The 17700-nt window shown below is 36.0% G+C and overlaps 1 protein-coding gene and 1 long non-coding RNA gene across 2 annotated transcripts in view; one reads left to right on the top strand and one right to left on the bottom strand.

The window, feature by feature from the left end:
• Positions 1-6545, bottom strand: part of LOC126514497 (uncharacterized) — an 85515-nt gene extending 78970 nt beyond the window's left edge. The window contains exon 1 of the long non-coding RNA XR_007595590.1: positions 6465-6545. This is a non-coding gene — a long non-coding RNA (uncharacterized lncRNA). The remainder of the gene's footprint in view (positions 1-6464) is intronic.
• Positions 1-17700, top strand: part of Cip2a (cellular inhibitor of PP2A) — a 34302-nt gene that overhangs the window by 815 nt on the left and 15787 nt on the right. The window contains exons 2-12 of the mRNA XM_050163438.1: positions 2959-3106; positions 4894-5006; positions 7075-7169; positions 8234-8330; positions 8696-8818; positions 8937-9082; positions 11311-11386; positions 13005-13223; positions 14219-14378; positions 15951-16092; positions 17400-17499. Of these exons, the coding sequence (XP_050019395.1) occupies positions 2959-3106; positions 4894-5006; positions 7075-7169; positions 8234-8330; positions 8696-8818; positions 8937-9082; positions 11311-11386; positions 13005-13223; positions 14219-14378; positions 15951-16092; positions 17400-17499 (1419 nt within the window). The remainder of the gene's footprint in view (positions 1-2958; positions 3107-4893; positions 5007-7074; positions 7170-8233; positions 8331-8695; positions 8819-8936; positions 9083-11310; positions 11387-13004; positions 13224-14218; positions 14379-15950; positions 16093-17399; positions 17500-17700) is intronic.

A 17700-nucleotide genomic window follows, 5' to 3' on the forward strand; every position in this document is an offset into this window, starting at 1 on the left:
AATCATACTTTTTTTTAAATTTTGAATGCATTTGTTTCTTATAAACCCACCAGTCGAGCTATCAGGTTATGAGAAAGGCCTATATTCCCTATTTTGTTGTTTTAATTTTTTTTTAAATTATGTCTGCATATGTGTGATAAATGTGCGCCCGAGTGCAGGACCTTCAGAAGGCAGAAGAGGGCATTATATCCTCTGGAGCTAGTGAAGCAGCTGTGAGCTCCTTGATGTGGGTGCTGGGACTCAAACTCAGGACCTCTGCAAAAATTAGTACATTCTCTTATCTGCTGAGCCATCCAATCCACGTTCACTTTCATTTCGTATTGCTAGAAAAAGTTCTCAAAAAGATTTGCAGCATTTTACTTCCTAGCAATATATCGCAGCTGCCATCACTCAGCCATATCATCCTTAGTATTTACCTTTTTTTGTTAATGGTTGGTGTTGTCATGCCGAGCACTGCAAACTTTCTGAGGAATATACAAGTATATGTCACAAAAAGAGATTTTTTTTTCATTATTTTGAACTTCTGCCATAGTTTGACTTTAGAACCCTATACAAACCTGCACTTTGTGTCATTTCATGATGGTCAGGGTAAAGTTGAGCTGTTGTTGTATTTATTGATAGATAGTATTCACATCACTGACTGTGAAACTAGTTATTAAAAGCATAAGTTCACCACTTTGAAGAAGTCTTGGTTGTGCGCCTTTATTATCAGTGAATGGCTCAGTTTACTCAAATATAAATCAAATCAGTAGCATTTAATGTAAAGAGTTATGAATATGAAAAAGAATAACAGATGTAAAGCATTCAGGCCAATGCCAAGGCCAGATAAGTTTTACCAGTAAAATAAACTAGTTTTCATTAGGAGAAAATTTATTTTTTACCTTGTATTAACTAATTATTATATGTTAGAATATTATTGAAATATAAGTCCAGTTCCAATCATGTTCAAAACAAAAAATGTCTTCATCTTCTAGATAGCTAAAATTTTATTTATTCATTTATTTTTTGTTTTTTTCAAGATAGGGTTTCTCTGTGTAGCCCTGACGGTCCTAGATTTCACTTTGTAAACCAGGCTAGCCTCAGACTCAAAAACATCCCCCTGCCTGAATGCTGGGATTAAAGGCATTCACCACCATGCCTGACTAATGGCTAAAATTATTAATAGATAAAAGAGACCATGTTCAGAAAATTCTTAACCCCAAGATAAGTTACCAGTTACAAATTTGTTTCCAGTTTTTTGGATTTTTGTTGTTGTAATTGTTGTTTTGAGTTTTTGAGACAGTTTCTCTGTGAAACATTTCTGGCTGTTCTGGAACTCACTCTGTAGACCAGGCTGGCCTCAAACTCACAGAGATCTACCTGCCTCTGTTGGAGGAGGCCTCTTGTTTTGTTCCTGACTGCTCAGCCCCAAAATAATCACACAGAAACTATATTATTTATGTCACTGCTTGGCCCATTAGGTCTAGCTTCTTATTGGCTAACTCTTACATCTTAATTTAACCCATTTCTACTAATCTGTGTATTGCCATGAGGCTGTGGCTTACCAGGTAAAGTTCCAAAGTTCCTATCTGTTTCTGGTGGCTACATGGCATCTCCTTGACTCTGCCTTCTTCATCTCAGCATTCAGTTTAGTCCATCCATCGTTCCCCCCACCCCCACGTCTACCTAAGTTCTGCCCTTTCAACAGGCCAAGGCAGTTTCTTTATTAACCAATAGGTATTCACAGCATACAGAGGGGAATCCCAGATTGTGCTTCTGCATCGCTGGGATTAAAGGTGTGGCCACCACAGCCCAGCTTGTTTCCAGTCTTATAGACATTAACGTTAAAGCATATTCTGTTAGTGAATAGGTAATGTGAAATTCCAAGAGTGAAGCTTGGTAAGAAAGTGAGAAAATGGAAAGGAGATACAGAAAGGAGGTATTAGACACTAATAATTAGAGGGTTATTAAAGCAATCTGTTTAGATGTGACCTTTTAGAGTATGTATATAAGATGTGTTAGTCTCATTCTGAAATATCAACTTGTTTAATACCAGGTTTATGTTGACTCTCCCTTACTAAAATAACTGGGTTGAAAAGTGAAAATCTTATCTTTGCTAGATTTAAAAATATTCTTTATTAACTTTATTGTTTCTGCATAATTTCCTAAGTTCTAGACTCAACCTGAAAGGAGTTGTTATCCATTGGTCTTCATATACCATTCTCAGAATAGATGGTATGAATATACTAGGCTTCAGAATAATAAATCTGCTTGGGTCTTTTCTTAGTTAGGGTTTCTGTTGGTATGAGGAGGCACCATAACTACAGCAACTCTTACAAAGGAAACATTTAATTGGGATGACTTGCTAACAGTTCAGAGGTTCAGTTCTTTGTTGTCATGGCAGAAAGCAATGCAGCATACAGGCAGACATGGTATTAGAGGAGCTGAAAGTTCTTACATCTTGATGCACAGGGAACAGAAAATGGTCTGAGATACTGGGCCTGTTTTGAGCATACATGAGACCTCAAAGCCAGTCCCCACAGTGACACACTTCCTTCAAGAAAGCCACACCTCCTAATAGTGCCACTTGCTATGAGTTTATGGGAGCAAATTACATTCAAACTACCAAAGTTCTAGTATACATTTTTAGTCTGTGTTCAGTATAGTATAATACAGACAATATATAAATGGTAGTCAGAAGTTCACTAATACATTAAGGAAATAATAGTATACTGTAAGGCTGTGTAATAAGTGAAACTTAGATGATCTAAGTGGCTTATTGAAATGCTTCTGGAGAAAGTAAACAAACTGAAGTCTAGGTAATTCGACTAGAGAAGGAAAGTCTGTATATGGGCAGAAAGGTGTGTTTTCTAAACTGGGAAAGAAAAGGCTAAGTAGCACATCATAAAAATGATTTACTTGAAATACAGAAGACATTGAAATTGCCAGAACTTAACACATTTGCTTCCTATTTCATAGGTAGTTTGTGGACAAAAGCTGACACGACTGTTTACATCACAGCAGATACTACCAAGTGAATGTTTGAGTTGCCTCGTAGAACTTCTTGAAGACCCAAACATAAGTGCTTCACTGATCTTAAGTATTATCAGTTTGCTGTCTCAACTGGGTAATGTTTTCATACTTTCTTTTTTTAGAGTTTGGAATACTATGAAATTATTTTTTTTAAGATTTATTTATTTTATGTATATGAGTGCTCTATCTGCATGTACTCCTGCACGCCAAAAGAATCCCACTATAAATGGCTATGAGCCACCATGTAGTGGCTGGTAATGAAATTCAGGACCCCTGGAAGAGCAGCTAGTACTTTTAACCACTGAGCAATGTCTCCAGCCCTGAACTTAATATTTTTAAAGGGCATATAAAATTAATAGAATTCTTCAAGAATAATTTAGTTTCAAAATATTTCTTCATTGTAGAACCATTTAAAGTTTGTCTTATTTCAGGTTCTCTCAAAAGAGTCTCTGAAGCTGGGTGGTGGTGGCACATGCCTTTAATCCCAGCACTTGGGACAGAGCTAGGAGAATCTCTTGAGTTCAATGCCAGCTGAGTCTACAGAGTGAGTTCCAGGACAGTCAGGGCTACAGAGAAACCCTGTCTCAAAAAAAGAAAAAAAAGAAAAAGAGTCCCTGAGTATATACATATATACAGACACACACATACATGTACATATGAGCTCATATATATATATACACACACACACCATATCTTAAAGACTTTCATATTCTGTAGAAAAGAATGTATATGGAGAAATGACATTCTATTGCATTTTAAAACAACAAAAAGCCATGTGAACATAATGCCAGTATTAAAGGCAACAATCAGAAAGATGTAATAGTCTCTAAAAATAATCCTTCAGTAATAGTCTACATTGAATTTAAAACCAAAGATAAACTATAGTTATTTTTTCTATTACTTCTCGTTATGTTTCATTTTTAAATGTTCATCTATTAATCATTTTCCCCTTGATTTGTGTATGCACAGAGGTGTTAGATATTTATGTCTATGGTTATAATCAGGTATCTTAGTAATAGAGAAGTATTAGCAGAGAGCAGCATTGCACTGTTTTGCAGAACAATCTAAGTATTGTTAGTGATAGAAATATTCTGAGTTTGTATTGTTCCTTAGAGTAGCCTCTTGCCATCTAGGCTTGTCAAGCATTTGAAGTCTGGGGAGCTGAATCTAATTTTGGTTAAACTTAATTTAAATAGTTGCAGAGTAATATGTACTAGTGGCTGTTATATTAGATAATACAGATAAGAGAAAAATGGCATGAGTTGTAATTCATTATCCCAGCCTTCTTAATCATTTCTACCTTTAGTGATACAATCTTAGTTAATGGTATGATGTGTACCTTCTAATTTAAATAATTTATTTTTAAGTAATAATAGATTTTATATTTTAAGTCTTTGGATTTATAAAAGAAGTTGAAATGATAATCTGACTGCATACTATATAATCCAGGCTAGGATGGAACTCAAAATTTTCTTGCCTCATTCTCGTAAGTGGGGATTACAGGCGTATACCACCAACCCCAGCTGTTATATTGTTTTAACAGCCAAGCTTCAAAACATACGTAAAACAAGGCTTTTTTCCTTTGATAGTAATCTATGTAGAAAAATTATTTATACTTTGAAATTGGTGTGCATTAATTAAAAAAAAATCTGTCTTGGCCAGCCATGGTGGCTTAATCCTGTAACCTCAGCATTCCAAAGCTGAGACAGGAGGAACTGCCATGAATTCCAGGCCAGTCTGGGCTACAGAGTGAGATCCTGATTCAGAAACTCAAAATTCAACAAAAGATAAGATTATATGACATAAAATTATTTTACTATTGTGGAAAGATTTCTGCAAGTAAAAGTGATACATTTTATGCCATTTTATTTTAACTTTTAGCTGTAGATACTGAAACCAGAGACTGTCTTCAGAATATATACAACCTGAATAGTGTGTTGGCAGGAGTGGTTTGTCGGAGCAGCACTTGCCACAGTGATTCAGTGTTTTTACAGGTATACAGATCCTCATAGTATATTGACTCCTGTTCTCCTTTCTTTATTCTCAGACAAGAATTGGTAAGAAGTAGTTAGCTTTCCCGGACAGCCAGCTTCAAATCATGATGTGAAGACTTATTGCTAATTATAAATGCTTGGCATTAGCTCTAGGTTTGTTTCTAGCTAGCTTTTTTTCTTTAACTTATATTTACCCCTTTCTATTAATCTATGTGTTACCCAGAGGCTCATTTACCTCATCTACATACTGTCTATCCAGCTTTCCTGCTTCTTCTGTGTCTGGCTGGCTGACCCCCTGGCTGGCTGGCTAGCTTCCCTTTTCTCTCTGCCCCCACCCCCCAGTCCCACCTATTACTCCTCTGCCTAGCCATTGGCCATTCAGCTTTTTACTAATCAGGTGCCTTAGGCAGGCAACACATCTTTACATAGTTAAATAAATGCAACATAAACAAAAGCAGTGCACTGTTGCATAGTTAAACAATTATTCTGCAACACAAATAAATGTGATACTTCTTTATATAGTTAAACAAATATGCTATTCCAAAACAGTAAGATGTCTTATTTTATATGATGACATGACATCATCAGGCATAGTACTTATTAGGAGCTGGTTGGTCACGTGCCAGATATGTAAATATTTCTAAAGAAGGAGTCAGAGATAACCAGATCTGCATTATCACCACTTTAACTTATAACACTATAACTTAAGGACACAGATGTGTGCCTTTTGAAGTGTGAACTATTCATGTTAAAATTATAATTTAGGTTATATAGCCTTGGACTGTTGAAGAAAAAATTTACAAAGAAAAAAATCTTACAAAACTTAAAGCTATGGTTCATACTTGTTTAGCATAATTTGAAAACTCTTTCATCATTTTATTGAATCTAAAATGTCATCATCTGCAAGAAAGATAAACATGACCAATTGAACTGACATTCACTTTTAGACATAAAATGTAAAGGGAAAAAGATACCTTCAGATTAATTCAACCCACACTCAAGTTTAGTGTAAGTAGGGAAATAAGGTAAATGACTGGTCAGATTTAGTTACTACAGCTGAATACTTGGGAGTAGTTCATTTGATAAGGAAGAATATGTATTTATCTCATAGGTTTGGTGGTTCAAGGACATGCTATTTATATCAACTATTTTTTAGATCTGGCAAAGGGTCTTCTGGCTATAATCATGGCAAATAGAAAGGGTGGGAACATGATCATATTTCAGGTAAGATAGGAGAGATACTGGGACCAGACTTGTTCCTTTTTCTTCTCTTAAGAACTACCATCAGCTGCCAGCTGGCCTGGGTCTGAAAAAGCCTGGGTTAAAACCGGTCTCGCTGAACATAGCGGACAATGAGGACTACTGAGGCCCCACAAACAATGGCAGTGGGTTTTTGATCCTACTGCACCTATTGGTTTTGTGGGAGCCTAGGCAGTTTGGATGCTCACCTTACTAGACCTGGATGGAGGTGGGTGGTCCTTGGACTTCCCACAGGGCAGGGAACCCTGGTTGCTCTTTGGGCTGACGAGGGAGGGGGACTTGATTGGGGAAGGGGAAGGGAAAGGGGAGGCGGTGGTGGGGAAGAGACAGAAATCTTTAATAAATAAATAAATAAATAGGAAAAAATGAAAAAAAAAAAAGAACTACCATCAGGGTCACATGGGAAATACATGATACCTTCAGTGATCTAAGGACCTCTATTTAAGCCCTAACTTGTACAAGTTCTGCTACCTCCCGGTACCACCATCTAAGAAACTAAGGTTTAAATCACAGGACCCACCTTGAATGGACATAACTAGGTGCCTTTCAAACCATAGCAATGACAAGCCATTAAATAAAATATGTAGAAATGGGTAAATTAAGACATGACTCCCATGGTTCTTAGTAGTCTCATTGCTTAGAATATATGTTTTGAAGTAAAATTACACTTAAAAAAAATGGCATGGCTCTTGCTCTAGTGTTTGGTGCCTAAAATGATATACTAAAATGAAATACTTGCAATAGTTTATTTTTATGAGTGGGCAGTATGTTTTCATGTGTATACTCAGAATTATTTTCTTATTCTCAGTGCATTCAACTTCTGCAGAGGTTAACATATAATGTCAAGTTTTTCCATTCTGGTGCCCACATAGATGACTTAATTACATTCCTGATTGGTCATATGTAAGTATACAACCAAGCTATAATTTATTTGTTTATTTTTAAACTTAAACTAGGTGGTAGATCATTTCTCCTTAATGTTTTCTAACTTTAAAAGCAAAATAAAAAAATCATTTATTTTTGTGTATGTATTTGTGCCTAAGTACGTGAGGTACACCATGTATGTGTAGGTATCTGTGGAGGACAAAAGAGGGCTTCATATTTTCTGGAGCTGGACTTACAGAGAGTTGTGTGCTGTCCAGTGTGAGTGCTTGGAACTTAGCACCAGTCCTCTAAAAGAGCAATCATCTTACCAGCTTTCTAGGTTTTTAAACTAATTACTATCTGTTTCCTCCACTTGGATGATTTTAAGGGTTGAGTATCTTAAAACAGGTCTAATTTTCATAAGTAAGATCTAACAAATTGATTTATGAAAAAATTAATCAAGGTGAACGTTGTATGCTCTGTAGATGAGCATAATAAAGTATAGTCATTAAAATTTAAAGCTCTCAAAAAAAAAAGTATAGTCATTCTGACTGCTATTTCTTTATTTCTGTGGTGTTGAATTAGGTGCGGAGGGGCTGCGTCCCCAGCACCCCGGCCGCCTGCTAGCTTATGCCCGAAATAATTACACAGAAACTGTATTCTTTTAAACACTGCCTGGCCCGTTATCTGTAGCCTCTTATTGGCTAGCTCTTACATATTAATCTAACCCATTTCTAATATTCTGTGTAGCCCACGAGGTGGCTTACCAGGGAGGATCTTATCCTGTGTCTGTCTGGAGTAGGAGAATCATGGCGACTCCCTGACTCAGCCTCTTTCTCCCAGCATTCTCTTCTGTATACTCCGCCTACCTAATTTTCTGTCCAATAAAATGGGCCAAGGCAGTTTCTTTATTATAATTAACCAATGTCCTTCCTCCATCACTGTGGCACATTTGAATAGGATAATTTAGATTTAAAACATAAAAGAAATAGTATACTCTGACTATGATAATCTTGTTTATACATGTAAAAGCTTATGTATATTAACTACTCTGTGATTTTGACTAATTAGAGTGGATACCATGCTTTCTGTCTTTACAACAGTCAGTCTTCTGAAGATGAGTTAACGATGCCTTGCCTAGGATTATTGGCAAATCTTTGTCGGCACAATCTTTCTGTTCAAACACAAATAAAAACTTTGGTGAGTTGAGGGTTTAATTATGTATGTATGTTTATTTTATAGTAGGTTCTATTCCTAAATTCTTCCAAGTTTTTCTCTTTTTTTTTTTAATTTCCAATGGAACCTATGGCCTTGCCCATGCCATTTGGTACCTTTACCAAAAAAGAAAATTTTCTCCAGATTCTGTGTATAATAAATAGTCCTTTAATTTCTACTTATCTATGTTGTAAAATTTTCCTTTAAATATTAATAATAATTTTCCCTTTAAAAATAATCACCATGTGTTGAAAAGTTCATGATAATGTTTAATAAGCTTGTCCACTCTGTACAATTGTATTTTTTAACCAAAATGTACATTTTTAAATTCAGTTTCTTTTCTCCTTCAGAGTAATGTGAAATCCTTTTATCGAACTCTCATAAGCTTCCTAGCACACAGCAGTTTGACTATAGTTGTGTTTGCACTTTCAATATTATCCAGTTTGACGCTAAATGAAGAAGTGGGAGAAAAGGTAATTTTTTTCTATTTTTGAAATTAATTTTGAGATTATAGTGTTTAATATTTTAAAATCATTAAGATACCAGCTTATAATTTCTTGTGTATAATACAGTTTTCCCAATTTTTCAAAGCTATTTCATGCTCGAAACATTCATCAGACTTTCCAACTAATATTTAATATTCTAATAAATGGTGATGGGACCCTAACAAGAAAGTACTCAGTCGACCTACTTATGGATCTCCTAAAAAATCCTAAAATTGCTGATTATCTTACCAGGTATGTTATTTATCAATATAACATTTTTTATTTATTATTTTAGATTCTGTGTGTATGAGTGTTGTGCCAGAGTATATGTATATGTACCACATATGTGCCTCGTGCCTGTTAAAACCAGAAGAAGGCCTGGGATCCCTGGAACTAGAGTTGAAGACATGTGTGAGCTGCCTTGTGGATGCCGGGAACTGAACCCAATACTGTGACAAAGAACACTCTTAATGGTTAAGCCATATCTCCAGCACCAGAACATTTATATATTTGTCTCCAAGTGTTTCTTGTCACTTACATTTGAAAGTCAGAAACATATACTTTCTAAAAGTTCATTGCGTTAGAGTCTTTGTCTTTATTTTCATGCAGTTTATTTTTATTTTATATATATGGGGTTTTGCCTGCATATATGTGCACCATGTGTGTGCCTGGTCCTTGGAGTCTAGAAGAGAACATAAGGACCTCTGAAACTGGAGTCATGGATGGTTGTGATCTACCCAATATGGTTGCTAGGAATTGACCCTGCTCTTTTGGAAAAGTAACACTCATCCTTGAACACTGAACTATCTCTCCAGACCTTGATTTTAGCATCTTAATTTCATTTTCTCAATACTTAAGTTGTGTTAGGATCTAGAAATTGGTTCAAATAGTGACTCATAGCCAAATAAGAAAACATTTATTGAGCACCTACATTGTGCAAGCAGTGAGAGACAAATGAGTCTCAGCAGCAGCAGAATGTTTAATAATTCCTGATTTTTCGTGAACAAAATAGATCTAAAGACCAGGGCAAACTTAACCTTGGGTAACTGAAGTTCTGCAAAACAAGACGCATTCACTTTAGTGTTTCTTGTTTTTCCTAAACATCTGTGATACAAATGGCTATCAAGTCAGTGTCATAGATAAGGGCATCTTTCCTGCAGAGTACCTTCCCTTTACCTGTCCTCTTTTCATCTGTTGTGAGCATCAGAATATCCATGTGTCACATGATGAATGCTTACTTAAAAGCTTTGTAGTAAATAGAAATCATCATTTGGATGTGGTCTCAGGAAACAGAAAAATGACTATGTAGCAGCAGTGGGAGATTGCTAAGCTAATACTCCTTTCAGTCTCTCAGTTGCATTCTTTCCTTCTCCTTTTTGTACAGAATAGATCTCCAAGAACCATGTTATCGTCTTTTGAGGCCATTTGTTAAGACCTCAATCTTGATTCTGTTTCTAAATAAATAGGAGAAAAATCACAAAGCTTTCCCTGGAACAGACCCTTTTATTTATTCTGGCAGCTTCCTTGATACGTACAATGTCTCATTCAAATATGCATTGCTTTCTTTTGCTGCCTTTCATGCTCAAGCTTACTTTATCCTTTATCTTTTGCTGTGTGTGTGTGTGTGTGTGTGTGTGTGTGTGTGTGTGTGTGTGTGTGTGTGTAGGGCTGTTTTGGAACTTACTCTGTAGACCAGGCTGGTCTTGAACTCACAGAGATTCACCTGCCTCTGCCTCCGGAGTGCTGGAATTAAAGGCGTGCCCCACTACAACCTGGCCTTACTTTGTCTTTATTTCAAATACAGGAAAAACAAAATGAAGACTCCCATCTGCTTAGAGTCCCCCGACCTATTTGCATGCCTAGACAAACTTGTTCCTGCCCATTGTTTCTTAACTCTAGCCTGTTCTGCTCATAAACATTTTATTACAGTGTGCTGTAAGCCTCACTCTGTCATCTTCAGTAAATTATTTTCATATTTCATGGACTGTTTCCTGTTCAGCTGTCACTTCTCTTTACTTGTACGTGTGCTTAAGCATTAACTTTTGTTTCAACCATTATATCCCTTTGATCGTTTTCAAGGTAAAGACCCAAATCTAAGCCCTGGCCACATAGCAGCTTTATTTCTTGACCTTTGCAGTGCTAGACAGTGACTGTAATCTGCAGGTGAAAATCGGCCCCTCAAGTCACAATGGTAAACAACCAGTAAACTACAATGTACTAATGTTGCTATGTTTTATTAGTCAGTAGATTGGGTTGTAAAAAATACATTTTTCACATGGAATAGTTTTAAGTTTACATGGATTTATGGGTACCAAACTATGTCATAAATCATGGAATATCTATGTAAACATTGTAAGCAAATTTGGTATATTTTTTGAGAATTTCATGCATGTTTGTAATATGTTTTGATGAGATCTACCCTCTTTGCTTTGCCTACAATTCTTGCTCTTCTGTCATTTAATGCATACCTTCAAACCTAGGTATGAACACTTCTCTTCGTGTCTTAATCAAGTTCTAGGACTTCTAAATGCAAAAGACCCCGATTCTTCTTCAAAGGTATGTAAAAGCATGACATTGTGTTTTATACTTTTAAAGCAAAACCTAAGTTAGCTGCTCTGCAGATTTAGAAACTTCACACTCATTTAACCAATGTTGAAATCAGAATGAGTGCATTACAAAATGGAAGCTACTTTAAGTTTTTCTTTCAGAGAGACAAATGCCAGTGCCATTATCTTTGGCCCCCCCAGTCTGTCCCAATTGTCAACCACATTCAGAGGGTCCAGTTTGATCCCATGCTCGTTTGTTCCCAGTCCAGCTGGATTTGGTGAGCTCCTATTAGATCAGGCACACTGTCTCAGTGTGTGAGCCAACCCCTTCATGGTCCTAACTTCTTTGTTCATATTCTCCCTCCTTTTGCTCTTCAACTGGACCTTGGGTGCTCAGTCCAGTGCTCCAATGTGGGTCTCTGTCTCTGTCTCCATCCATTGCCAGATGAACGTTCTATGGTGATATTCAAGATGGTCATCAGTCTGACTTCAGGACAAGGCCAGTTCAGGCTTGAATTTTGCATGCAAATGGATGGAAGTAGAAAACACTATTCTGAGTGAGATAACCCAGACCCAAAAATATGAATATGGTATGTACTCACTCATTAGTGGTTTCTAGCCATAAACAAAATGACATTTAGCCTATAGTTCGTGATCCTTGAGAAACTAAGTATCAAGATGAACCCAAAGAAAAACACCTATAGATCCTCCTGGAAATTGGAAGCAGACAAGATTGCCAGGCAAAAGTTGGAAGCATGGGGGCAGAAGGGTAGAGGGAGGGGGAGAAAGGGAGAGAGAGGGGAGAAGGGGAATGGTATGGGACAATTGTCTATTTTCTGTCAATTCCCAAAAAAATGGACTATACATTTTTTTTTAAAAAAAAGGGGGGGAGTGGTATGGGACAATTGTCTGTATTCTGTCAATTATGTTTTAAATAACCACTAATTGACCAGTAGCCAGGCAGGAAGTATAGGCAGGACAACCAGACAGGAAGTAAAGGTGGGTCAGTGAGAACAGGAGAATTTTGGGAAGAGGGAGGCTCCCTCTGCAGTCCTGTCCAGACACAGAAGAAGCAAGATGTGACTACTCCACTGAAAAAGGTACAGAGCCATGTGACTAACACAGAAAAGAATAATGGCTAATGTAAGTTATAAGAGTTAATAAGAAGCCTGAGCTAATGGGCCAATCAGTTTATGATTAATGTAGACCTCTGAGTGATTTCTTTGGGATTAATGACTGTGGGAACTGGGCAGGACAGAAACCTCAGACAACAGGGGAGGGTTGGGGAGAGCTTGGGGGAGTGGGATGATTGAGATTGAGGAAGGACGGATATGGGAGTAGGGAAGGAGATATCTTAATTGAGGGAGCCATTTTGGGGTTGGCAAGAGGCTTAGCTCTGGGGGGCTTCCCAGGAGTCCACGGGTCAGTGGAGAAGAGGGTGTCTGAAATGGCCTTGTCTTGTAGTTGTACTGATGACTATCTTGAATATCACCATAAAACCTTCATCCGGCGACAGATGGAAACAGAATGTTTTCTTTAAAAATGCATGGTATTTTTAGTGTCATCGTATGCTTTGTCTGTTAAAGGCCAATGAATTTGGTATTTAATGAAGACTTTATATTACACAGGTTTTAGAATTACTTCTTGCATTCTGTGCAGTGGCTCAGCTGCGCCACGTGCTCAGTGAGATGATGTTTGAACAGTGTCCATCTGGCAACAGCATTCTGGGAAGCCGTCCTAAAAGCTTAGAACCTACTGTGGCTCTGCTTCGTTGGTTAAGCCAACCTTTGGATGGATCTGAAAACTGTTCTGTTTTAGCACTGGAGTTGTTCAAGGAAATCTTTGAGGTAATGAAATGATTGACAAATGGACTTTTCTGCTTTCACTTAACAATTTGTTTTATGACACTTTTATGTAAGCCAATTGTTCACACATGAGATAAAATTAATTATACTCCAGACTGTCTAAAATTCAACTACTGAGGGTTTTGTTTCCTGCAGACTCACATGCATTAGCATTTTCCATGTTTCTTTTGAATGCTTTGTATGTATTTTCTTACATACGTACATACATACATGTAAAACTTTCTTAAACTATCTAATTTATTACACAGAATCTATGTGATTTCCTATTGTGCTTTGGTTGTTTTCTTTCTCACATTTTGTCTGCTGCCTTTTATTAATTCTATAAAATATTGATCTTAATTCGTGAAATGAGACAGGATGCAGACAGATGCAGTGCACTTAGTAGAATGAAGACAAATAATCTTGAGCTGTAGATTATGCTACTGGGCAATTTAACATTATCTACTGTTCACCTGCTTTTATACTCATTTAGCCTCTTTGGTCTTCCATATTATTTTTCAATCTCATAATTGGATACTGTGCACAAATATGTATGTGACTGATCAAATCTATTCATAAAAACTTTTGCATAAATTGCTTTTTGTGTTTTTCTAGGTCCTGACTGATTATAGCATTTAAAAAACCTTTGAAATTATTTGTGATTTTTATGCTATAAAAGTCAGTCACTATTTAATTTCATTTTGCAAATTCAGGTTATTGTCATTAAACACTAAACATATTACAATAACAATTAAATCGTGGAATTCTTTAAAATGTCTTTTTTACAAAATCATATGGCTTCATTTGAGAAAGAAGCCAGGGTAAACCTGAAAGATGGCTAACATGGTAAACTGTAAAACATAGCTTTAAAATAGAAGACTTGAATGAATAGACTATTGAAATAAATGGTAAAAATTTAAAGAATATGTTATAGCTCAGTAATGACTGCTTTGTGTTATAAGTTCCATATTTTCAATTCTTGATAATCAATTTTCTAGGATGTCATTGATACTGGTAACTGCTCCTCAACTGACCGTTTTGTGACCCTTCTGCTGCCTACAATCCTTGATCAGCTTCAGTTCACGGAACAAAATCTGGATGAGGTCTTAATAAGAAAAAAATGTGAAAGGATGGTCAAAGCCATTGAAATTTTATTAAATATCCTTTACCATAATATAAATGAAAAGTATAAAACTCCAATTTTGTCTTTATTTGTAATCTTATAAGTTCTTACGTAATATCAGAAATAATGTACCAAAGAACTGGGGAGATAGCTTAGTCATTAAAATGCTTCCCTTGAGAGCATGAGGACTTGAGTTTAGTTTCCAGTAACACACATGAAAACGTCAGACAAGCATGATGGTGTGGGCTTGTAGTCCTGGGTCTAGGGAAGCAGAGACAAACCTGGGGTTTGCTGGCTAGCTGTTGACCTCATGGAGGACCTCCAGTCCATGAGTAACCCTGCTCAAATAAACAGACTATGGTTCTGAGGATGACACCATAGGTTGTCCTCTGGCCTCCATTTGTTTGTGCATACGAAAACATGTATGAATACGCATTACATAGTAAGAGAAAAGATGTTGAACTGAAAATTAAACAAGTTTCAGGGATACCTGAAAAAGTTCTCCAGGTTTACTGTGTTTAATTTATGCTTACTTAAAAGTACTTTTAGAACTCATTTTTTTTTTTTTAGATACATCCTTGTGTGGTTATATGTGTGCATGTGGCCACTGCAGAGGATAAGACTAGTCACCTATTATTTACTATTGAACTACATTCCCACCCAATAAATGTTCTTAAAATATGATTGTTTTTAAATAACAGTTTGAGCTTTGAAGGCATATGCTGAGGTGACTCCTTATAACTCTACTGCAGTTTTAATGCCTGTTACTACTTGTGAGTTTTTGGCTGATGTATCAGTGCATAAGCAAATACTGATAAAGTTTTCATGATTTTAGCCCCCGTCCCCTTTGTGTGTGATTGTTTAATCTATTCTTGTGTTTCTTGTTTGGTTTTTTTTGTTGTTGTTGTTGTTGTTTGTGTGTTTGGTTTGTTGGTTTGTTTGTTCTTTGTAGTTTTGGAGCCTGACCTGGAAGTAGCTCTTGTAGACCAGGCTGGCCTCGAACTCACAGAGATCCTCCTGCCTCTGCTTCCCGAGTGCTGGTATTAAAGGCGTGCGCCACCACTGCCCGAATATTCTCGTGCTTCTGACATGTACCAAGGTTGAAAATTACTGCTATAGAGGCGAGCAGTTGCTCTGTTTAACCTTAAAGGTGTTTTATAATGTGGCCCTTTTTTTCTGATATTCATAGTAGTTTATAAATTATGAGGATATAACTCCCTATAATAATCCAATGTTCATTGAAACATTTTGATTACTGCTAATAGGTAAATAAATAAGTAAACAAACATCCAGTGAAGACCTATCCTTTCTCTGATTTTACCACGTGTTAAAAACACTTTTATGAGTCCATCTCTTGCTATTTACTAGTCACCTTAATACTTGGAAGTTTCACTTTTCTAACATGCCTTAAAGCAATTAAATAATTACACTGGAATGCAGTGATGCAATAGCTTGTTTGAAATTATTCTGAATGCCACAAGTTATATATAGCTATACATAAAATTTATATATATTTATAAATATAGTTATATATAGCTATATTTATAGTATAGTAAAATACTATATACCAAGTATTTTGATTTCTGTGTGTCTTAACCAAACTTAACCTCTGTGTGGAGATGACACTCTAAAAATGCGTATTGTAAAAATATTGACTACTATAAAGTGCACCACGCTGATTGAACAACAGTTTACATATGGCAAGATTGACCTGGGATTTGGAACAAAGGTAGCAGATTCTGAATTATGGTGAGTATTTCAAATCCAAAAGGCATACTGGTAGTAAAAATTATAAAATATAGTTATCATATTTAAGAATCTTCCCTAGTTATGTTTTATTAACTCAAAGGATAGCTGGAAATTGCTTAAATTTTGAATTAAAAATTCAATTTATGCATACTTCTGAAAGTTTTGACATCTGCAGTTTATATTTTAGTAGAACTTTTTCCTTCCTTTGCATGCATGTGAAAGAGAGATTACAGATTCTGAACATTTCTCTTCTGAAACTCCTTTTGACATGGCCGTGGTTATTTAATTTTTGCTTCATTTAATCTTACATTTTTAAAGAGAAAAGCATGACAAAATGGATAGTTTTATTACCAGAAAGCCAGTTCCTGCTGAAAGCTGACTAACAAAGACAACTCCTGTCTTCTCCTTCGCACATCAGAGCTTTGGTTAAAGGTGGATGCTCACAGAGCAATGAGCAATTATGTATGCCCCTCCCTCTTGTGAGCAAGTTTTCCTAATGAATATTTATTGAAACCTAATAAGTGCCAAACACTAAAATTTGTTCCCATTTCCATAAATAACTATCAGCAAGTGTTGTCTTTTTTTTTTTTCTTTCTTTCTTTGTGTAACAGCTCTTAGCTGTCCTGAAGCTAGCTCTTGTAGACCAGGCTGGCCTCAAAGAAATCCAAATCCACTTACCTCTGCCTCCCAAGTGCTGGGATTAAAGACATGCACCAACACCACTGCCCGGCAGCCATTGTATTCTTAAAGAACAAGAATTACCTTTTCACTTTTAAAAGTTTTGTGTGTGTGTGTGGTGTGTGTGATAAGTATGAGTTCATTTGACCACAGCTTGTATGGATGTCAGTACAGTCTGAGGTGGAAAGACCCTTACCCATCGGACCATCTCACCAGTCCTCTTTTAAACCTTTTACTCCCTTTCAGATGCAAACTAAAGTGAGTACATGGTCTTAGATAATTCATTCTCTTCATATTAGGTTTTGTTTTTAACTTTAGAAACAGTTACTAAAACTGAAATGAGTCATGTTCTAATACTTGTATTTAATTCAGCAGACATTTGTACCATGTTTGTATTTAAGAGTAGATAATGGTCTGAAATTTATATTCAGTATTAACTTGTTCTTTCTGGAACTCAAGTACTAAAAATACTAATTTTTAAAAATATTTTAATTCTTAGAAGTAATACTTTATCTTTTTGAGTTTTATAAACAAATTTGTTAGATTTTTCATTTACTGTAGGATTATAGACAAAAATATGCTAATTTTCTTGTTTTCTAATTTAAATGTGATGACTTCTATTTTTAAAGCAAACTTGCTGCTGATGTAATTTTGAAGACTCTTAATTTGATGAACAAACTAAAAGAACTAGTTCCTGGTATGGAAGTAAGCTTCTACAAAATCCTTCAGGTAACTTCAGACTTTTCACATATTTTATTGTCATGTGTTTGTTTGTGTGCATGTTTGTACATATATTTTATATTTACATAGTCTTGTGGTACTTATATGTTTAGATACATGTATGTGCATGCATGTGGAAAGCCAGTGTTGTCTGTCTGCTTCAATTCCTTGTTTTCCCTTTTTTTTTTTTTTTTTTTTTTTTTTTTTTTT

The sequence above is a fragment of the Alexandromys fortis genome, unplaced genomic scaffold (genome assembly GCF_014885135.2).
Source record: "Alexandromys fortis isolate MF-2015 unplaced genomic scaffold, M_Fortis_MF-2015_v1.1 scaffold_131, whole genome shotgun sequence".
NCBI lineage: Eukaryota > Metazoa > Chordata > Mammalia > Rodentia > Cricetidae > Alexandromys > Alexandromys fortis.